General features: G+C 49.8%; 2 protein-coding genes across 3 annotated transcripts in view; one reads left to right on the top strand and one right to left on the bottom strand.

Moving 5' to 3' along the window:
- Positions 1-642: 642 nt before the first annotated feature.
- On the top strand, positions 643-6,202 carry LOC133108594 (C-X-C chemokine receptor type 5). Its single transcript, XM_061218191.1, has 2 exons — positions 643-745; positions 3,926-6,202. Exons 1-2 carry the CDS (start codon positions 716-718, stop codon positions 5,003-5,005), a joined length of 1,110 nt encoding a protein of 369 aa, XP_061074175.1. The 5' UTR covers positions 643-715; the 3' UTR covers positions 5,006-6,202.
- A 1,154-nt stretch (positions 6,203-7,356) lies between these two features.
- Positions 7,357-16,704, bottom strand: part of bcl9l (bcl9 like) — a 35,214-nt gene continuing 25,866 nt past the window's right edge. Inside the window, exons 5-11 of one of the 2 annotated variants that reach the window (XM_061216914.1) lie at positions 16,529-16,703; positions 16,039-16,123; positions 13,615-15,910; positions 10,861-11,115; positions 9,161-10,623; positions 8,743-9,024; positions 7,357-7,758 (exon numbers count right to left, since the gene is read on the bottom strand). In XM_061216914.1, coding sequence (XP_061072898.1) covers positions 9,512-10,623; positions 10,861-11,115; positions 13,615-15,910; positions 16,039-16,123; positions 16,529-16,703 — 3,923 coding nt within the window. In that variant the 3' untranslated portion in view covers positions 7,357-7,758; positions 8,743-9,024; positions 9,161-9,511. Of the gene's footprint in view, positions 7,759-8,742; positions 10,624-10,860; positions 11,116-13,614; positions 15,911-16,038; positions 16,124-16,528; position 16,704 lie in introns of both variants that reach the window. The other variant, XM_061216913.1, reaches the window with a different exon arrangement.

Here is a 16,704-nt window from a genome sequence, read left to right as displayed (position 1 = left end):
TTGATTTATGACCACATATAGTTTCTCATTTGAGGCCAAATAGATTTTGGAAAATGACTGATGTTTTAGCATGATAACCACACCTTCAACAACGTAGGCATTTTTTTTCCAAACCACCGGGCTGTCAACAATGACCTCATGTTCATGCAGAAGACCAACTCGGAATAGCTAGCGCATCATCCACTGTAATAGCTAGCAGAATCAAATGTTTATCTTAAACACCGTGTTAAAACTCGAAAAAACTTCTGCAGATCTAGAAATTACAATGAATGCCAATATCCACAACGTAGGATATACTATCATATAATTACGCACTATTGTTGAGAATAAATGTTCCTTTTAAAATTGTCAGTCGCCTAATTTACTGGTTTCTTCTTTGAATGGTGAAAGTTAGGACACCAACCCTGATTTGACGCGCATCATCCTATGATCGCAATATTGGAAATATTTCAAATATTTTAAAATGAAATCACAGAACAGTACAATTCTGTTGAAAAATAAAACAGATATTTTCAAATGGGCTGAAAAATTTACAACGGGTATATAAGTGTCTTAATATTTTCAATTAGAACTCGAACTACGCCCCCAGGCACGGCATCCTCCACAGGAAACGGTGTTCAAAAAGTTTTCATTTTGTCTCGGTTGGCTTATTACTGTGGTAGTACATACAGTACGCTACACTTATTACACGTCTTCTATCGGCAACCAGAACAGCATGACTTATATCACAGACGCACTATTTGTGGTGAGTGTGACTGGCAAGGAGATTATAGTTGTAAATGTATATTGCATATGCCCTTGGCCTAATACAAATAATTAGGCTATTCAGCGAATTAGATGAAGCATTGACTACTAATTATATAAAGTTCTATTGTTTCAAATGCTTGTATGAGTAAATTCACTCCGATTAAAATGTTTAAACTTTTCTATTAATTATGCATTAATGAAGCCTTGTGCTGGTTTGTGAAAGGACCGTCTGATTTGAGATGTTTTTTATTTCATTAGCCGCTCCACATGTAAATACGAAACTCTTCGACACCCACGCTGTAAATCTGTTATGCTGCGAAAAACTGTTTCCACATAAAAAATGTTCTAGTTTCAACGCACAGAAGAGAGAATGTAATTTATTGTCATAAATAATTACTGACTTTTCAAGCCTCTGTTAAACTGACAGATGCTTTAATTATACCAGTACTTATTGAGTGATACCGAGCATTTATAATTAGTTGAATTGTGTGAGCTGAATGCTAACTCTTGTAAATTCATCAAATTTCTGATTTAAAAAAAAGGAAAAAAAAGACGAATGCATTTTGAAATTGATTTATATAATGTCTGTATGTAATATACAGCACTTCGTTGAAAGAATAAAAGACCCGGTGGTCCAGAAATAGGACTCATTTACCAAGGCTTTAATAATTGTATGTGATCTAATTGAAATTTGTATTTATTTATTCTCACTTATGTGGAGGAGGTCACTAGCCACATACAGTACTATTACATCGTTTGCCTGTGTAGTATTTCAATGTCCTGTTAACAAAAAGAAAAAAAGAAAAAAATAGGAATATCAACACTCTGAGAAATAAAGAGACTGTGGAGGTACATTTCTGTTCTTCAAGGATCAAATTTTCCAAATGTACCCTGAAAGTAAAGTAATGGTGAAACCAAAATGTATAAAAATTATCCTTTAATAAGAGATCAGAAAAAGCAGAAAAGGGAAAGGTGATTCCAAACTACAATCTCTGAGCACTTTATCAGGTATTTATTATACTTATTTTTGGAATGTTTAGACTTCTACTGCTGTAGCCTATCCACTCAGAGTTATGATGCGTTGTTTGTTCAGAGATGCTCTTCTGCATGCCACTATTGTAACGAGTGGTTATTTGCATTACCGTCACCTTCCTGTCAGCTTTGACCAGTCTGACCCTTCTCCTCTGACCTCTCTTATTAACTATACATTTTTGCCTGCAGATCTGCTGCTCACTAGATGCAGCAGTTTCTGTCATAGTCAAATCACCCTGTCTGGCACCAACAAGCATTCCACAGTCAAAGTCACTTAGATCACATTTCTTTTCATTCTGACATTTAAGATACACTCACTTAGCACTTTATTATGTACACCTACTTATTCATACAATTGTGTGGCAGCAGTGCAATGCATAAAATCATGCAGATATGGGTCAGGAGCTTCAGTTGATGTTCAACCATCAGAATGTGATCTCAACCATGGCATGATTGTTGGTGCCAGGCTGATGAGTATTTCTGTAACTGCTGATCTCCTGGGATTTCACGCAGAGCAGTCTCTCACGTTTACTCAGAATGGTGAAAAAAGAAGAAAAGAAAAAACATCCATTGAGGGGCAGTTCTGTGGGTGGAAACACCTTGTTGATGAGAGAAGTCAACAGAGAATGGCCAGACTGGTTTGAGCAGAAAGCTGAGGCTACAGTGGGCCCAAGCTCACCAAAGCTGGAAAGTTGAAGGCCGTGAAAATGATGCATCTCGATTTCTGCTGAAGCTGATGGTAGGGTCAAAATTTGGTGCCAACAGCATGAATCCATGGACTCAACCTGCCTTGTATCAACAGTCCAGGCTGTGGTGTAATGGTGTGGGGAATGTTTTCTTGGCACACTTTGGGCCTGTTAATACCAATCAATCATTGCTTGAATGCCACAGCCTATTTGAGTATTGTTGCTGACCATGTGCATCCCTTCATGGCCTCAATGTACCACCATGTCTGCCGCCAACAATCATTCCATGGTCAAAGTCAGTTAGATCACATTTTTTCCCCATTCTGATGGTTGATGTGAACATTATCTGAAGCTCCTGACCTGTATCTACATGATTGTATGCATTGCACTGCTGCCACACAATTGGCTGATTAGATAATCGCATGAATAAGTAGGTGTAGTAAAGTAAAAATGTTCATAATAAAGTACTCATATGTGTAATTTGGCTCTAAAGCACAAGTTTTATTTCAGTGCCACTGTTCTCACAGCATAAACATGGCAGCTGCAAGGCAGGATGGGAACTTAAAAAGGTCTGACTCCTCTATAGACATAATTTCCACAGTCGCCCCCGATCGTCTTCATCTATTTCCTGCCTACATCCGTGTTTCAAAAAAATCATAACGGCGGCACGGATGGTGCAGTGGGTAGCACTGCCGCCTCACAGCAAGGAGGTTCTGGGTTCGAATCCCTGTCAGCCGGGGCCTCTCTGTGCAGAGTTTGCATGTTCTCCCCGTGTCTGCGTGGGTTTCCTCCGGGTACTCCGGTTTCCTCCCACAGTCCAAAGACTTGCAGGTTAGGCTGATTGGAGAGTCTAAATTGCCCATAGGTATGAGTGTGTGAGTGAATGGTGTGTGTGCCCTGCGATGGACTGGCGACCTGTCCAGGGTGTATTCCTGCCTTTCGCCCAATGTAAGCTGGGATAGGCTCCAGCCCCCCTGCGACCCTGTTCAGGATAAGCGGGTTCAGATAATGGATGGATGGATGGACTAATATCATAACCACAATGCCACAAATATCCTTGCCTTGGATGCCGTTTACCTGCTGTCATGGCAACGGTGCCAGAGGAGTCTTCCTCGGTGTGTCCTACATGTATATTAAGGCAGGATTATGGCTTAGGCATGAAGGCAGTCAGGCAGGCTCTGGAGATATTCATCTCAGTGTGTCCTTGATCTCCACAACTGTATAAATTTCATTTATGGCCTCATAAAAAGATGAGGTTTCAGACTGACTCATGATTTTCCTGAATGATCATGTGTTTAATTCAATGCCAGAATCAAATGCAACAACTCCTGCAATGAAAGACAGGGAATTATGACATGACCCAGGCTGTGTTCGAAACCGCATCCTGCACATTCTACTCCCAACACAGACCCGGTGTCACAAAGGCTTGCTTGTGGAATTAACTGACATTTCTTTCCCAGGAAGTGGACAGTTCTTACTTCCTGAATTACTCGGACCCGTCGTATAACTACTCGCTCGAGAATTTTGAGCTGGCGTGTGACCGGGCAGGTGAGATGGCGGCGTTCCTCTCCGTGTTCCAGCCTGTGGTGTACAGCCTCATGTTCCTCCTGGGCGTGACGGGGAACGGGCTCCTCCTGGCCGTGCTGCTGAGGCGCCGGTCCCGCCTGCGCATCACCGAGGTGTACCTGTTCCACCTGGCGCTCGCCGACCTGCTGCTCCTGTTCACCTTCCCCTTCTCCATGACCGAGCATGCCTTCGGCTGGCTCTTTGGCCGCTTCCTGTGCGTGGCGCTGCGCTTCCTGTGCAGCCTCAACTTCTTCTGCGGGGCGCTGCTGCTGGGCTGCATCAGTGTGGAGCGCTACCTCGCCGTGGTGCATGCTGTCCGCAGCCTGCAGGGGCGTCGCCCGCTCAGCGCACACCTGTCCTGCGCCGCCGTCTGGTTGGTCAGCGCGTTAGTCTCCGCCCCCGTCTGCCCCCTGCTGTCGGTGGACGAGGTGAGGGGGCCGGACGGCGCGTCCCGGTGGGCCTGCCGTCTCCATGACGGTATCAAGAGCAGCAACTGGGTCCTGGCGAGACGCGTGCTGGAGCACACACTGGGCTTCCTGCTGCCGCTGGCGGTGATGAGCTACTGCTACGCGGCCGTGGTCGTGGCCTTGTGCCGCAGCCGCCACCGAAGCCTGGAGAAGCGGGGCGCGGTCCGCCTGGCGCTGCTCATCACCGCCGCCTTCTGCCTCTGCTGGCTGCCCTACAACATCGTCGCCCTGCTGGACACTCTGCTCATGGCGAAGGAGGTTGCCCCGGACAACTGCGAGGACCTGACGCGAGCCAATAAGGCGCTGGCGGTGACGCAGAGCATGGGGTACGCGCACTGCTGCCTCATACCGCTGCTCTACGCCTTCCAGGGCGTGCACTTCCGCCGGGAGCTGAGGCTGCTGTCCTGCTTCTGGGCCAGGGGCTCCGGCCGGGCTTCCTCAAGCCTCCACAGCACCACCCGCACCTCCTGGTCTGAGGGAGTCACAACCAGCACCAAGACCATGTGACTCGCCTCGCTCCAACCACCCGCCCGCCAATCAAATCCAAGGGATATTGGGATTCAATCCTTCAGCTGAGAGTGTTTTTTTTAAATGTGTGTGTTTGGTTGAAATTTTCTGCACTAAAAATAATACGTCAGTTACTGGGCCTCAATATTGTTTGGTTCATTTTTTGCTTGCTTAGATACGAGAGCAAAATGTGATGGCGGGACATGACAATTCTTACATCGAATGACTATGCGCTTATAGCTTTGCGTTTAACAAGCTTGTTTTACAAAAAAAGTGTGCTGGAATCAAGTGCCTTAATCCACTTGATTATTTTTAAATAATGTCTTGTACTTAGCATGGTTCTGTATTCAGGGATTCATTCATGCATTTTAAAGAAGCAAGCTGGACTGTGTGTGCAAAGGCTATGGTTCCACTCAAGACTTGAACCTGGGAGGGAATCAAACTGGGGGGAATCAAACTGTAGGCAAATAGAAAAGGCTAACCGTAACAGGAGAGACGCATACAAAGATGTTGTTATGATTCATACTGTATGTAAGCTATGATGTTTTGCATATTAAACCACCCACCTCTTCTCCACACAATGTACATGCATCCTGCCAGAGACTGCCATGGTATTCACCTCATGCGCCTCCAGGCAGAATCCTTTTGGCCTTTTAGGTCGTTACGGATAACCCGGTTTTTATACGGTCTGTGGGATAACCTCAGGATAGAGCGGACATATCGCTCACGGGAATGACCCTATTCAGCCACACATTAAGGAAAGTTGTTCCAAGATATGGGTCCAAAAATTTTGGAGCTTACAATTACAGGGTTCGACATGCAGACTGTACCATGCTGTACAATTCAGCTATGCCAGCTTGAAAATTGAGCTGGTCTAGGTGGGTATGAGCTGGTCAACCAGCTACCAGCTGTTTCAAAACCGAGCTTGAGCTGGTCAAACCATGTCGAGCTGGGAGCTGGTCTGAACTGCTCAACCACCTACCAGCTGTTAAAAAAACGCCAGCTTGAGCTGTTCTTTTCAGCAGGGTACAGTTTCACATATCAAGTTCAAGATGTTTTGGAGACCTACAGCACTGTGCAGAAGACTTTATTATGTATATGTTTTTTTAAAGAACGCATTTGAGATTGCCGAATATTCATTTTCCAAAAGATTTAATTTTACAGACATTTTTGTATTTAATTAAACTACTACTTGACTATTTCATTAAACTACTACTTGACTACTTTTTACATAAAATCTCGATCAAAGCTGTCTGAGATCAGAAGCAAGGAGCCAACCAAAGCCTGCAGAAGAACAGTGGCAAGTTTTCCAACATGCTGGGAACAACCTCCCTGCTGATTATCTTATAGAACTGCAGGACAGCATCTCAGAGAAGTGATGCAGTTTTATCACCGAAGGGTGGTCACAAAAAATATTGATTTGATTCAGTTTTTAACTATTCTCCCAAATTATTTAAATGTAATGTAAAATGTATAGTACTTTATTTAGGACCTTTAATTTCATTATTTTTGAAAGAATCTTTATCTGTACAGAATGTAATGCAGGTGCCTAAGACTTTTGCACAGTACTGTATATCAGAGCATTGTGTTGTTTCGCAAGTTGCGTTAACAGGTTTTTTTTTTAAAAAGCAGAAGTTTGAAGTGGTTGCTGGGATTATACCAGATGGGTTCGCCTTTGCCGGAACGGAAACATCAAGTCGCACAGCGTTCATCTACACGCAGTCCTTCCCCGAAACCGCCTTCAGAAAAACAAACTGGAGCCAGAGATTTTCTGCAGCTGTAACCCCTGCGCCGCCAGCGCTGAGGTTTAACGGAACAGCGGTCCGCGACGCATCAGCGCCCTCGTGCAGACTAGCACCTTGTCACTCTGAGAAGCACCTTCCTCACAGTACTGTACGACACTAACATCACCACTGCCATGGCTGACTGGTTTCATTTCCATAGCATTGTTCTATTTCTATCACAGCCTGTTAAAGGTGGTTTATTTATAATGAACAATGGAACTGTCGTTTTTAACATTGAGCAAAACTGCAGGGTACTGCACACTACCAAACTGCAGCTCCATTCAACTAAATGGAATTAAATAATTGAGGCCTCTCATTCATCCATTCATACACAAACGGCAATTGGCTGCCATGAAAGGCACCAACCAGCTCGTCAGGAGTATTTTGGGGTTAGGTGTCTTGCTCAGGGACACTTTGACAGGTAATCGAACTGGCAACCCTCCGACTGCCAGACGACCACTCTTACCTGAGCCAATGTCGCTCCACAATCATACACTTCTACAATGGTTACAGTAACATTACGCCACTCCTCCAGCTTAGGGAAATTAAGTATATTTTGTCTTAAAATGTACTTATGATTTATATTTTATTTGTCAAAGTAAAACATAACGTATCACATCAATGAAGACCACTGCCAAGGTCCTGCTCCAAGCCAGGCGTCCGTCCTGTTCAAGGGCCGTTTCAGATCTCATCACCTCACTGGGTAGTTCGCCAACTGATCAAACATTGATCAAAGCCAGCTGGTTGACTACTGCTAAAAGCAGCTAAAATATTGCAAACCAGATATCTAAAATGAATCATTTGAGAAATGCATCCTATATCCCGGACAAGATTCCCCCATTTCAGTCTGAGTCATGTGGTCTTTTCCATGTCTCTACATTACGCCTCAGAACTGGAATTCTGGGGGTCCACTGAGGTGGTCCTACATGGCAGATCACAGGTATTGTTATTAGTGCTGACTGGGTCCAACTGTATTGGAGAAAATGGAGAAAAGAGAAAGAGAGTGTCTGTGGTCAACAGTGAAATCCAACAAGCTGTTCTTTGGAACAAGGGTGATGAGAATGATGAGAAAAGGATGGTGACCAAGTCACTCTTGTTATGGATGCATTAAAAAACCCTTATTATACGGCTACATTAGCCATGTAATAAGGGCTTTTTAATGCATCCATATCAAGAGTGCCTTGGTCGCCATATTTTTCTCATTAGAAACTGCAATAGTCCCCACAAAGTGGTCAGACATGCTGATTGGATAACAGAGGGGATGAGCATACATATCATTACAATATTGGGGTGACATTGGCTCAGGTGGTAAGAGTGTGTCGAAGTGTTCCTGAGCAAGACACCTAACCCCTAAATGCTCCTGACGAGCTGGGTGGTGCATGGCAGCCAACCGCCGTTGCCGTGTGAGTGTGTGTGAATGGGCGAATGAGAAACATACATTTTACTGTGCTTTGGATAAATGTGCTATATAAATGCCAATATATAGCGCATTTACCATTTACAACGAATATGATGGACTGATCTTGGGCTCGAGAAAAACGGGAGTTTCAATTTGTTTGATATGGAAATCGAATCGCTGTGGAAACCACCTTACCGCTGATCCAAAATGTCAGCAAGTATCGGTTAGTCATCACAACGCTTTGTGGTGTAAGATCACAAATATGCGATTGGAATGAGCATTGTCATGCTGACATAGCAACCCCTGCTGGCATTTGTAAGCAATGGAGTTCTAGAACACTTCGAATTTTTGAAAAATAAAATAACATTCAAGATCGTGCTCGTCAAAGGGTTAAGTGCTCTTATCTAACACCAACTCCAACCAGACCGCGGAGATGTGTGCTAATTCAGCGTGTGTCCCCGGGATCACTTCCTGTCCATGTTGGACCAGTGCCACAGCCTCCATCACCGCACAATATAATCAACTCTCAACTGTAACTCAACTGTCCCGCCTACCTGCCACCGAAGCCAACACATTATCATTTGAAGCATCTTGAGAAAAAAGGGGTGTGACCAAGGACATCAGGGGGGCAGTGGTGGTTCTGTCCAGGCTTCTGGAACCTTCTGGATGTCAGACACAGACAGGGCTGCCCAGCCCGTTCTCCCCATGCCAGGTTTAGGAAGTCATCAGTGAACAGAAGACCAGCGACCACGAGGCACATTTTTACCACCTCTTTTTTTTAGGCTTCTATTAAAACACAGTTATACAGAACAGTTGCAAACAATCACAAATTGCATCTTATTTACAGCACCTATATATTCCCTTACACAACAGCTCAGTAGCCAGAAAGAAAAAAAACCCAAAACAAATAAAATTTAAATTGATACAAATGAAGTCCCCCCTCCCCTTTGCCCTGCCCGCAATCGAATGCACTGATCTGTGAAATGTACATATTTTACAAATATAAAAACGAAATGGCTTCACAAGGATTTTCTTCTGTTGTCGTGGCGCTGCTCTGAACCAACGGTGCTGAATTTGTCTTTTCCTCCATTTTGTTTCGCTCCCAAGATGAGCCCAATCTTTCAAACCACTGTATTCCACATTACTGCAGAATTAAAATAATACGACAATCCCAATAATAATAATAATAATAAAATTAATAATAATAATAACATTTACAACAACATAACAACAGGATATAAAATAACCATGAAAAAAGAAGGTTTGTACAGGAGCGCACGCTCAGTCTCAGGTTCAGGTTCTGGTTCTGGTTCTGGTTCAGGTTCAGAAGGGCGCGTTGGCCATGCCTCCCGGCCCGTAGCCCAGGGGACTGTCCAAGGACATCCCGCGATGTCTGAGGGCCTGGGGCCCCATCATGCCGGCCTGTGGGTGCGGGGGCCCCATCATGGAGCCCTGGGGGGAGAGGAGAGGCCCCTGCGGCGGGTAGGGGTCCCCATGGACAGGCAGGCCCCTCTGCTTGGCCTGCATCAGCATCAGGGCCTGCTGGTGGTGGGGTGAGGGCATCATGCCGGGGTGGGGGTGTGGGTGTGGGTGTGGGTGTGGATGGGGGTGGTGGAGGAGGCTGTTGGCCATCATAGCCTGCTGCTGCTGCTGCAGGTGGTGCTGTTGCTGGGGCGACAGACCCGTCCTGTTCATGGGGGGCCCCGGGTGTCCCATGGGCCCCATCCCGCCCCCCCGGGGCCCCCCCAGACGTCCCGGGTGGGAGGGGTGCATGGGCGGAGCCAGCTGCTGCTCGGCCATCATGTTCTGCAGGTTGGCGATGTGGGGGTTGGAGGAGGGGGCGGAGGGGTGCGGTTTGAGGTGCGGGGGGCCGCCCAGCCGGTCGGATTTGGGGAAGTACTGCAGGGTGCTGCTGGGCTTGTCTGAGGGGATGATCCGGGACAGGTCGAATTCAGGGATCCCCGTGGGCGTGGAGCGGATCACTTCGCTCAGGTCGGGCCCATCCCCCATGGGGGGCAGGGAGGGGTGGAAGGGTTCGGATGGGTGCGGGCCACGCTTGACCAGGCCGTGGGGCTGCTGGTGGGGCAGGATGTCCTCCGGAGGGGGCTGGGGGTACGGCTGTCCCATCCCGGGCCCGGGGGAGTGCAGGGACCCCTGCATCCTGGAGAAGCCCCCCAGCTGGTTTTGGGGGAGCATGGGGGACACATTACAGGGTCCCATCCCGTCGGGGGGGCCCCCTCCCCCCCCCAGCATTGCCGGGTTCATGGGTATACCCATCGTGTTAGGGGAGTGCAGCATAGACCCAGAGGGGTCGTGGGATAGCTGAGGCTGGCCTTGGAGGACCATTCCGATGGGGCTCTGGGGACCACTGTGCGGCCCCATGGAACTCTGGGATGCGATTATCATCTGCTGGGAGGACTGATGATTCCCCATTCCTGGAACCCAACACAGTACAGAACAGAGCAGAATATTTACACAGCTGAACAGACTGTTTAACCCTGTTAAACAGTCACATTCAGTCACATTTATACAGGTGAATATTTTACTGAAGCGATTCTGATGAAGTACTGTGCTCAAGGTTACAACAGCAGCTAGCTGGGAATCAATCCCAGAAACCCAGTTCCCTAACCACCACGCTACACCCCTTACATCAATGCATGTGTGTACTGTACCTGCCATGTGGACTCCGGGCAGCAGGGGGCGATCTGGAGTCATTTCATCATCAGAGGTGGCGATGGTCTTGATGGCCTCGTGGTAGAGGGGTGTGGAGCTGGGCATGGCGTACTTGGACATCTGGGACATGATCATAGACAGCGGGTTCTGAGCAGCCGTCACATCCGGAGAGGAGGTGAACGGCATGCTGGGATTCATGGAGGCTGGCTGGCTGATGGGGGTGGAGTTTGAGCTCCTCTGAGGCAGCGATTGGCCTGTGATTTGGATAAATAGGAACACAGGGGGGAAACTGTGGTCAACATCAGAGAATGCACCTTCAGGTGTTAAGATCCAGCTAAAGCAGCGGACAGTTATGAGGACTCCGGTCTCATATGGATTCATGAACAACCTCTGGCCTTACCTGATAGCTATCAGCTACTTTTAGGTGCTCTCCAACTAGCCAGGCCTCTCCTCATCCACAACCACTGGCTGGCTTTTTCAGCTGTTTCTGACAGCTCTTAAACTGCTTTCCTTAGCGGTCGACCAAATTCCGAGACGTCGCTGTTTTATCCACAAACCCCCTACCACCTATTTGTACAGGTCTCACATGCTACGCACGCCACCCACGTTCCCCCACCTCAGCAGCCAAATCTGTGTGTTCTAGATCAATTCCTCTCAATGATGTAGCCTTCACAAACCCGCCTGCTACCTCCTCTCTTCAGCCCATGCATCACCAGATCCCATCCCCGCCCTGCTCTGGCACCTGGCCAATCACATCTCTGTGTTCTAGTGCTGGATGGCCTCCCTCAGGTTCCACTTCCTTCGTGTTTTAACTACTGGAGCCACGGTCTTCACCACTTTCACACACCTACATTTCTCTACAAGCCTTGTCACTGGCAGCTCCATACAACCTCGACAACCTTGGAAAAATGAAATGCCTTCCACGAAAGATTATGCAGGACCAAGCCAAAAGTATTTGCAAGGTCCAAAAACACCACACGAAGATCCTGTCCCTCTTTCTGGGCTGCCTGAATTTGGTGCCAAAGCATACCAGTGTGCAACCTGAGGACCCCCAAATTCCTGCTTTCTGCACATAGGTGTCACTTAATACATTTGCCTCTATGCGACCACCCTCCGAGCCACCATGCTGAGGAAGATTTGTCCCTCAACATTGGGCAGGCTGATGGGTTGAAATTGCCCAATGCCTACCTCCTCCTCCTCCGTGGGTATAAAAATACCTCCTGCTCTCCACCATGCCCTTGGAATATCTCCCTTGTTCCACACTATGGTCATTAACCTCCATGAATAGTTTAATACATCAGGTGCTCCTTCATAAACCTGGTAAAAGGTCTTATTTAGTCCAGGAGCAGATGCAGCCCTAGCACAATACACAGTTCCTTGCACCTCTTCCCACCGAAGGGGGCTAATATCTATCTGACATCCTACTTCTCCCATTGTAGGCAAGTCTGCTGGCAGTACCAGTTCATTAGCCCTTTCGCCGTCTGTAAGGATTGTATGAAGATACCCCCACCAACTCCTGCCTTTCTACAATTAAACTGCCAGATTTCTCCTTGCTGAATGAAGTTGATAAATTTGTGAAATAAAATGGTTCCTTAAAAAAATAGCTGCCTTGGTTCACTCCCTCCTCATCCTCCCTTTCCTGTGGAGCTCTGCCCTCCTCAACACAACTAACACACTCTTCATCTCTGCCTGCAGCACATTAATACTCTCTCTCCTCATCACCTGCTTGCTTCCAGCTTCATTTAATGAGCTAATTCTCTATTCCCTTTTTTCCTCCAACTCCAAATCTCTCCCTTCCATAATTGTAAAGGACATGGCCCAATCTATCTGCCCTTTCTCTCAGCTGTCCTTTTGAAATTGGCCAGAATTCCTTTGAAGACACTGTTAATACTCTTCCACTTCTTAGTGTCAGTCACCCCGGTATCTGCCCCTTTAGACTTTTCCTTCCTGAGCTGGTTGCCTGCCACCTGCCCTCCACTACCCCCCCTGGTCTCCACCAGCCTGTAATTCAGTGCTAGGTCCTGGCTCCTCTATGACAGGGGTACTAATATCCTGTGAACTTTGGTGTGCCAGTTGCCGCTGGACTTCATCCGACTGACTTGAACTGAGGTGCAGGGTGGTGGTTAGTGATGTGGGGGCCCTGCCTTCTTTCATCCAAGCATCTATTCCTTCCCTAGTGGATCCTCACGATGATGTCACCTTTTTCCACCCGCAAGGGCATACCTGTCGGTTCTTCCCCTCCCCCTCCAAACTAGACACCGTAACACTTTCCCCTCTGCTCACAGTCAAAGTCGTTTCACGGTCAAAAGCCACGTTATCCAGAGTCATCTTCCACCCCAGCTCTCGCAGACACTAGGGGTATTACGTCTTTCATAAACACATTAATATCACCACTTTCATAAACACATTCATATTACCTCATTCATAAACAAACGTTTCACAAGGACAACATAAATTTCACAATACACTTTCTACAAATGTAGACAAGTTCTTTCTGTCTCGTTATTATTCCTGCAAAGTCGTTTCACGGTCAAAAGCCACGTTATCCAGAGTCATCTTCCACCCCAGCTCTCGCAGACACTAGGGGTATTACGTCTTTCATAAACACATTAATATCACCACTTTCATAAACACATTCATATTACCTCATTCATAAACAAACGTTTCACAATGACAACATAAATTTCACAATACACTTTCTACAAATGTAGACAAGTTCTTTCTGTCTCGTTATTATTCCTGCGAGTTCTGACCTGTCTCTGTGGAGCTCCCCCCTCCATTGCCGGCTCCCTTGCCACTGGGGGGTCCCGCGGGGCTGGGGAGGGTGGGTTTCGGGGAGGCCGCCCAGCCCGGTGAGGCCATGGGAATGGTCGGGGAGCGGAGGTGACCGGGGGATGCAGAAGGGGACCGCAGCCCGAGGGACGAGGGGCCCATGACCTGGGGCGACTTTAGGGAGGAAGACAGGGTCCCGGCACTGCTGGAGGGGGGAAGCGAGGGCAGGGGGGGGCCCTGGGGGGATTTCAGCACTGAGGGGGAGGGTGAGGGCATGAGGGGCGAGGGGGCCTGGCTGAGGGGGGGTGATTTGAGCTGGTGGGGGGGTCGGGGCATGGCCGGAGAGCCCATGGGGTTGACGTTGATGGAGAGGTCGGACGGGTGCCGGGGGCCCAAATCCGGCCCCCTCAGGGGCATGTGGCTGAGCCGGGACGTCCCACCAAGCTGGGGATCAGGCCCGAAAATGTCCGGCCCCTCCTCCTGCAGGTACACACCCCCCCCAGGGCCGGGGAAAGGGCCCTGATTGGGGGGAAACTGGAGCGGACCACCCCCTCCTCCGCAGTGGGGTATCATGCCCTTCCCACCCCCCCCTCTCCCGTTCTGAGCCGCCCGGATTTGGGCGATCTCCTCCGGGCTCAGCATGTCCGAGAGCGGGACCCCTCCCCCGCCCACACCCCCGAGCCCCGCCCGGAGCTTCTGCGCCAGAATCATCTGCTGCTGCTGCTGGGCGCTCATCTGGGGGCCCCCGCCAAAATTGGGCCCCAGGGGGGAGTCCACCAAGTCTCTGAGGGGGGGCCCCCCTCCACCCCCCGGGGAGCCCATCATGGCACGCATGCTGGGGAAGTCCATGGGCTCACCCCTGGAGGGGTTGGGGAAGCCGCCGGGACCCTCCATCATGCGGGGGCCCCCTCCCTGCTTGGCCAGCCTCTCCAGCTCCAGCCGATGGAGCCCTTGTAGCTGCCGCTTCTCCAGGATCCGAAACATCTCCTCCCGGGTCAGAGGTCGCTCGGGGTCCCCCTGCAGGTGCTGGGGCGGGGGGTAGCACATCTGGAAGGGCCCCCCTCCTCCGCCTCCTGGCACCATGTTTGGGGGGGGGCCGTCGTCCAGCCAGCCCATTCCGGGCCTGGGGGGTCTCTGGTGCGCCATAGCTTCCATGGGGAGGACCCCACCCGGGTTTCCGGGGTAACCGCCCCCGCCCCCACCTCCCCCCCCACCCCGAGGCGGCCCCCTCTGCATCTGCCCCAAAAACCGTGGGCCCCGGGGCCCCTCCTGGTGCATGTCCATCAAGCGTCCGTTCCCACCCCCTCCGGGCCCGCCCATCACCGGCCCCCACTGGGGCTCCCCGGGTTTGCTGTGGTAGGGCGGAGGGGGCCCCCGAATCACACACACGCCCATGTCGGGCATCATGCGGTAGGGGTGCGGGTGCTGGTGGGGGTGAGGGTGGGGGTGCATGTCCTGCTGGAGTCTCCGTTTCTCCTGGTAGTACTCCTCCTGCAGCTTCCTCCAGGCCACCTGCTCGGGGGTCAGGCTGTCCGACCCCAGCAGAGGGCCCATGTCCAGGGGCCCAGGGGGCGAGGAGAGGTGGGCGTGGGGGTGGGACAGGCCGTGGAGGGGGTCATCCATGCCGGGACCCCCCAGGCTCTGGGTCTGGGAGATCATGGACTGCAGAGGCTCCTCGTACTTCTTCAGGACGCCGTTGTTGCCGGGGATACCGTCGCCAGGGTGGTCGTCGGGGGGGCGGTTGGGGTTGCCGTTGTTGTTGAGGTTGTTGATGTTGGGGTTGGGGATTCCCCCCTCGTTGGGGGCCCGGAGCAGGAGCCTCTCGATGTCCCGCAGGGTCTGCAGGGATCGCTCGCGATGTTCCAGCTGCTCCCGCGAAAGCCGACCCAAGTTCCCGTTCCCGTTTCCAGCCCCCGCTTCACTCCTCTGCCCCTCTGCCCCGCCCTGGAGGTGCACAGGGGAGCTGGGGGAGGGGGACACCCCCGCGCTGGGGTGGGACAGCAGCCCCGGTCCGTCTGGGGCCCCCAAAACACCGCCCCCCGTCTGGTGAGGCGTGCTGCCTCCGGCCACAGTACCGGGTCTAGCCACCGGAGGGGGCTCGTTTTCGGGCAGTCCTGTGGAGCTGGGGGTCCCCCCCGCTGGGTGCAGGTGCCCCCCGATAGCCCCGCCCACAGAGGCAGGACGGGGCGTGGCGCTCTGAGATTTGGGCGTGCTGATAGGAGGAGTGCCACTGGAGGTCAGCTGCTCTGATAGGCCGGGGAGCTTCCCTGAGGTGCACTGAGAGAAAGAGTGAGAGAGTGAGTGAGAGAGAAAGACAGAGAGCGAGAGAGAGAAGATTAGTTTTGCGCTCCTTCAGTGATTCTATAAAAGTCAAACTTGAGGAAAGTGTTGTAAAGAAGAATAACCTGGTCCAGTTTGGTACGGGGTACGTTCTGCTGGTGAAACAGGAGAATGGATTCAGCATGGCCATGGATGACTGCTTCTGCAGCACTATGGAATGAAGAGAAACAACAAAAACATAATAATCTGAGTTAACAGCTAACAGAAACATAACAATCTGAGTCAGCAGCTAATATAAATATAACAATCTGAGTTAGCAGCTAACAGAAACATAACATTGTGAGTTAGCAGCTGACAGAAACATGATTCTGTGTTAATAGATAATAGAAATATCAATCTGAGTTAGCAGCTAACATAAACACAACAATCTGAGTTAGAGGCTAACATAACAACGATCTGATTAGTACCTAACAGAAGCACAACAATCTGAGTTTGCAGCATTACATGACAATGAACAGCTAACAGAAATGTGTGTGTATGTGTCAATCTGTTTACATGTGTAAATATGTTTGTGTGTGTGTGTGTGTGTGTGTGTTTGTGATGTAACAGGCTTACCTATTAGCCAGGCTGGTAGTGAAGACGTAGACCACGTGCTCGAGAGGTCGAGGAAGCTCAGAGTTTAGTCCTGGCCCCGGCCCCCTACCCAAAGCAGGGCCACCCGATTCGCTGACGGGGCCAATTGGAGCGGGGCCAGAGAGAGGCTGGACTGTGCCTACCATTGGTAGTTCCCC

Source organism: Conger conger, chromosome 13 (assembly GCF_963514075.1).
Source record: "Conger conger chromosome 13, fConCon1.1, whole genome shotgun sequence".
NCBI lineage: Eukaryota > Metazoa > Chordata > Actinopteri > Anguilliformes > Congridae > Conger > Conger conger.
The sequence above is the reverse complement of the archived record's forward strand: the minus strand, read 5'-3'. Positions and strand labels throughout refer to the sequence as shown.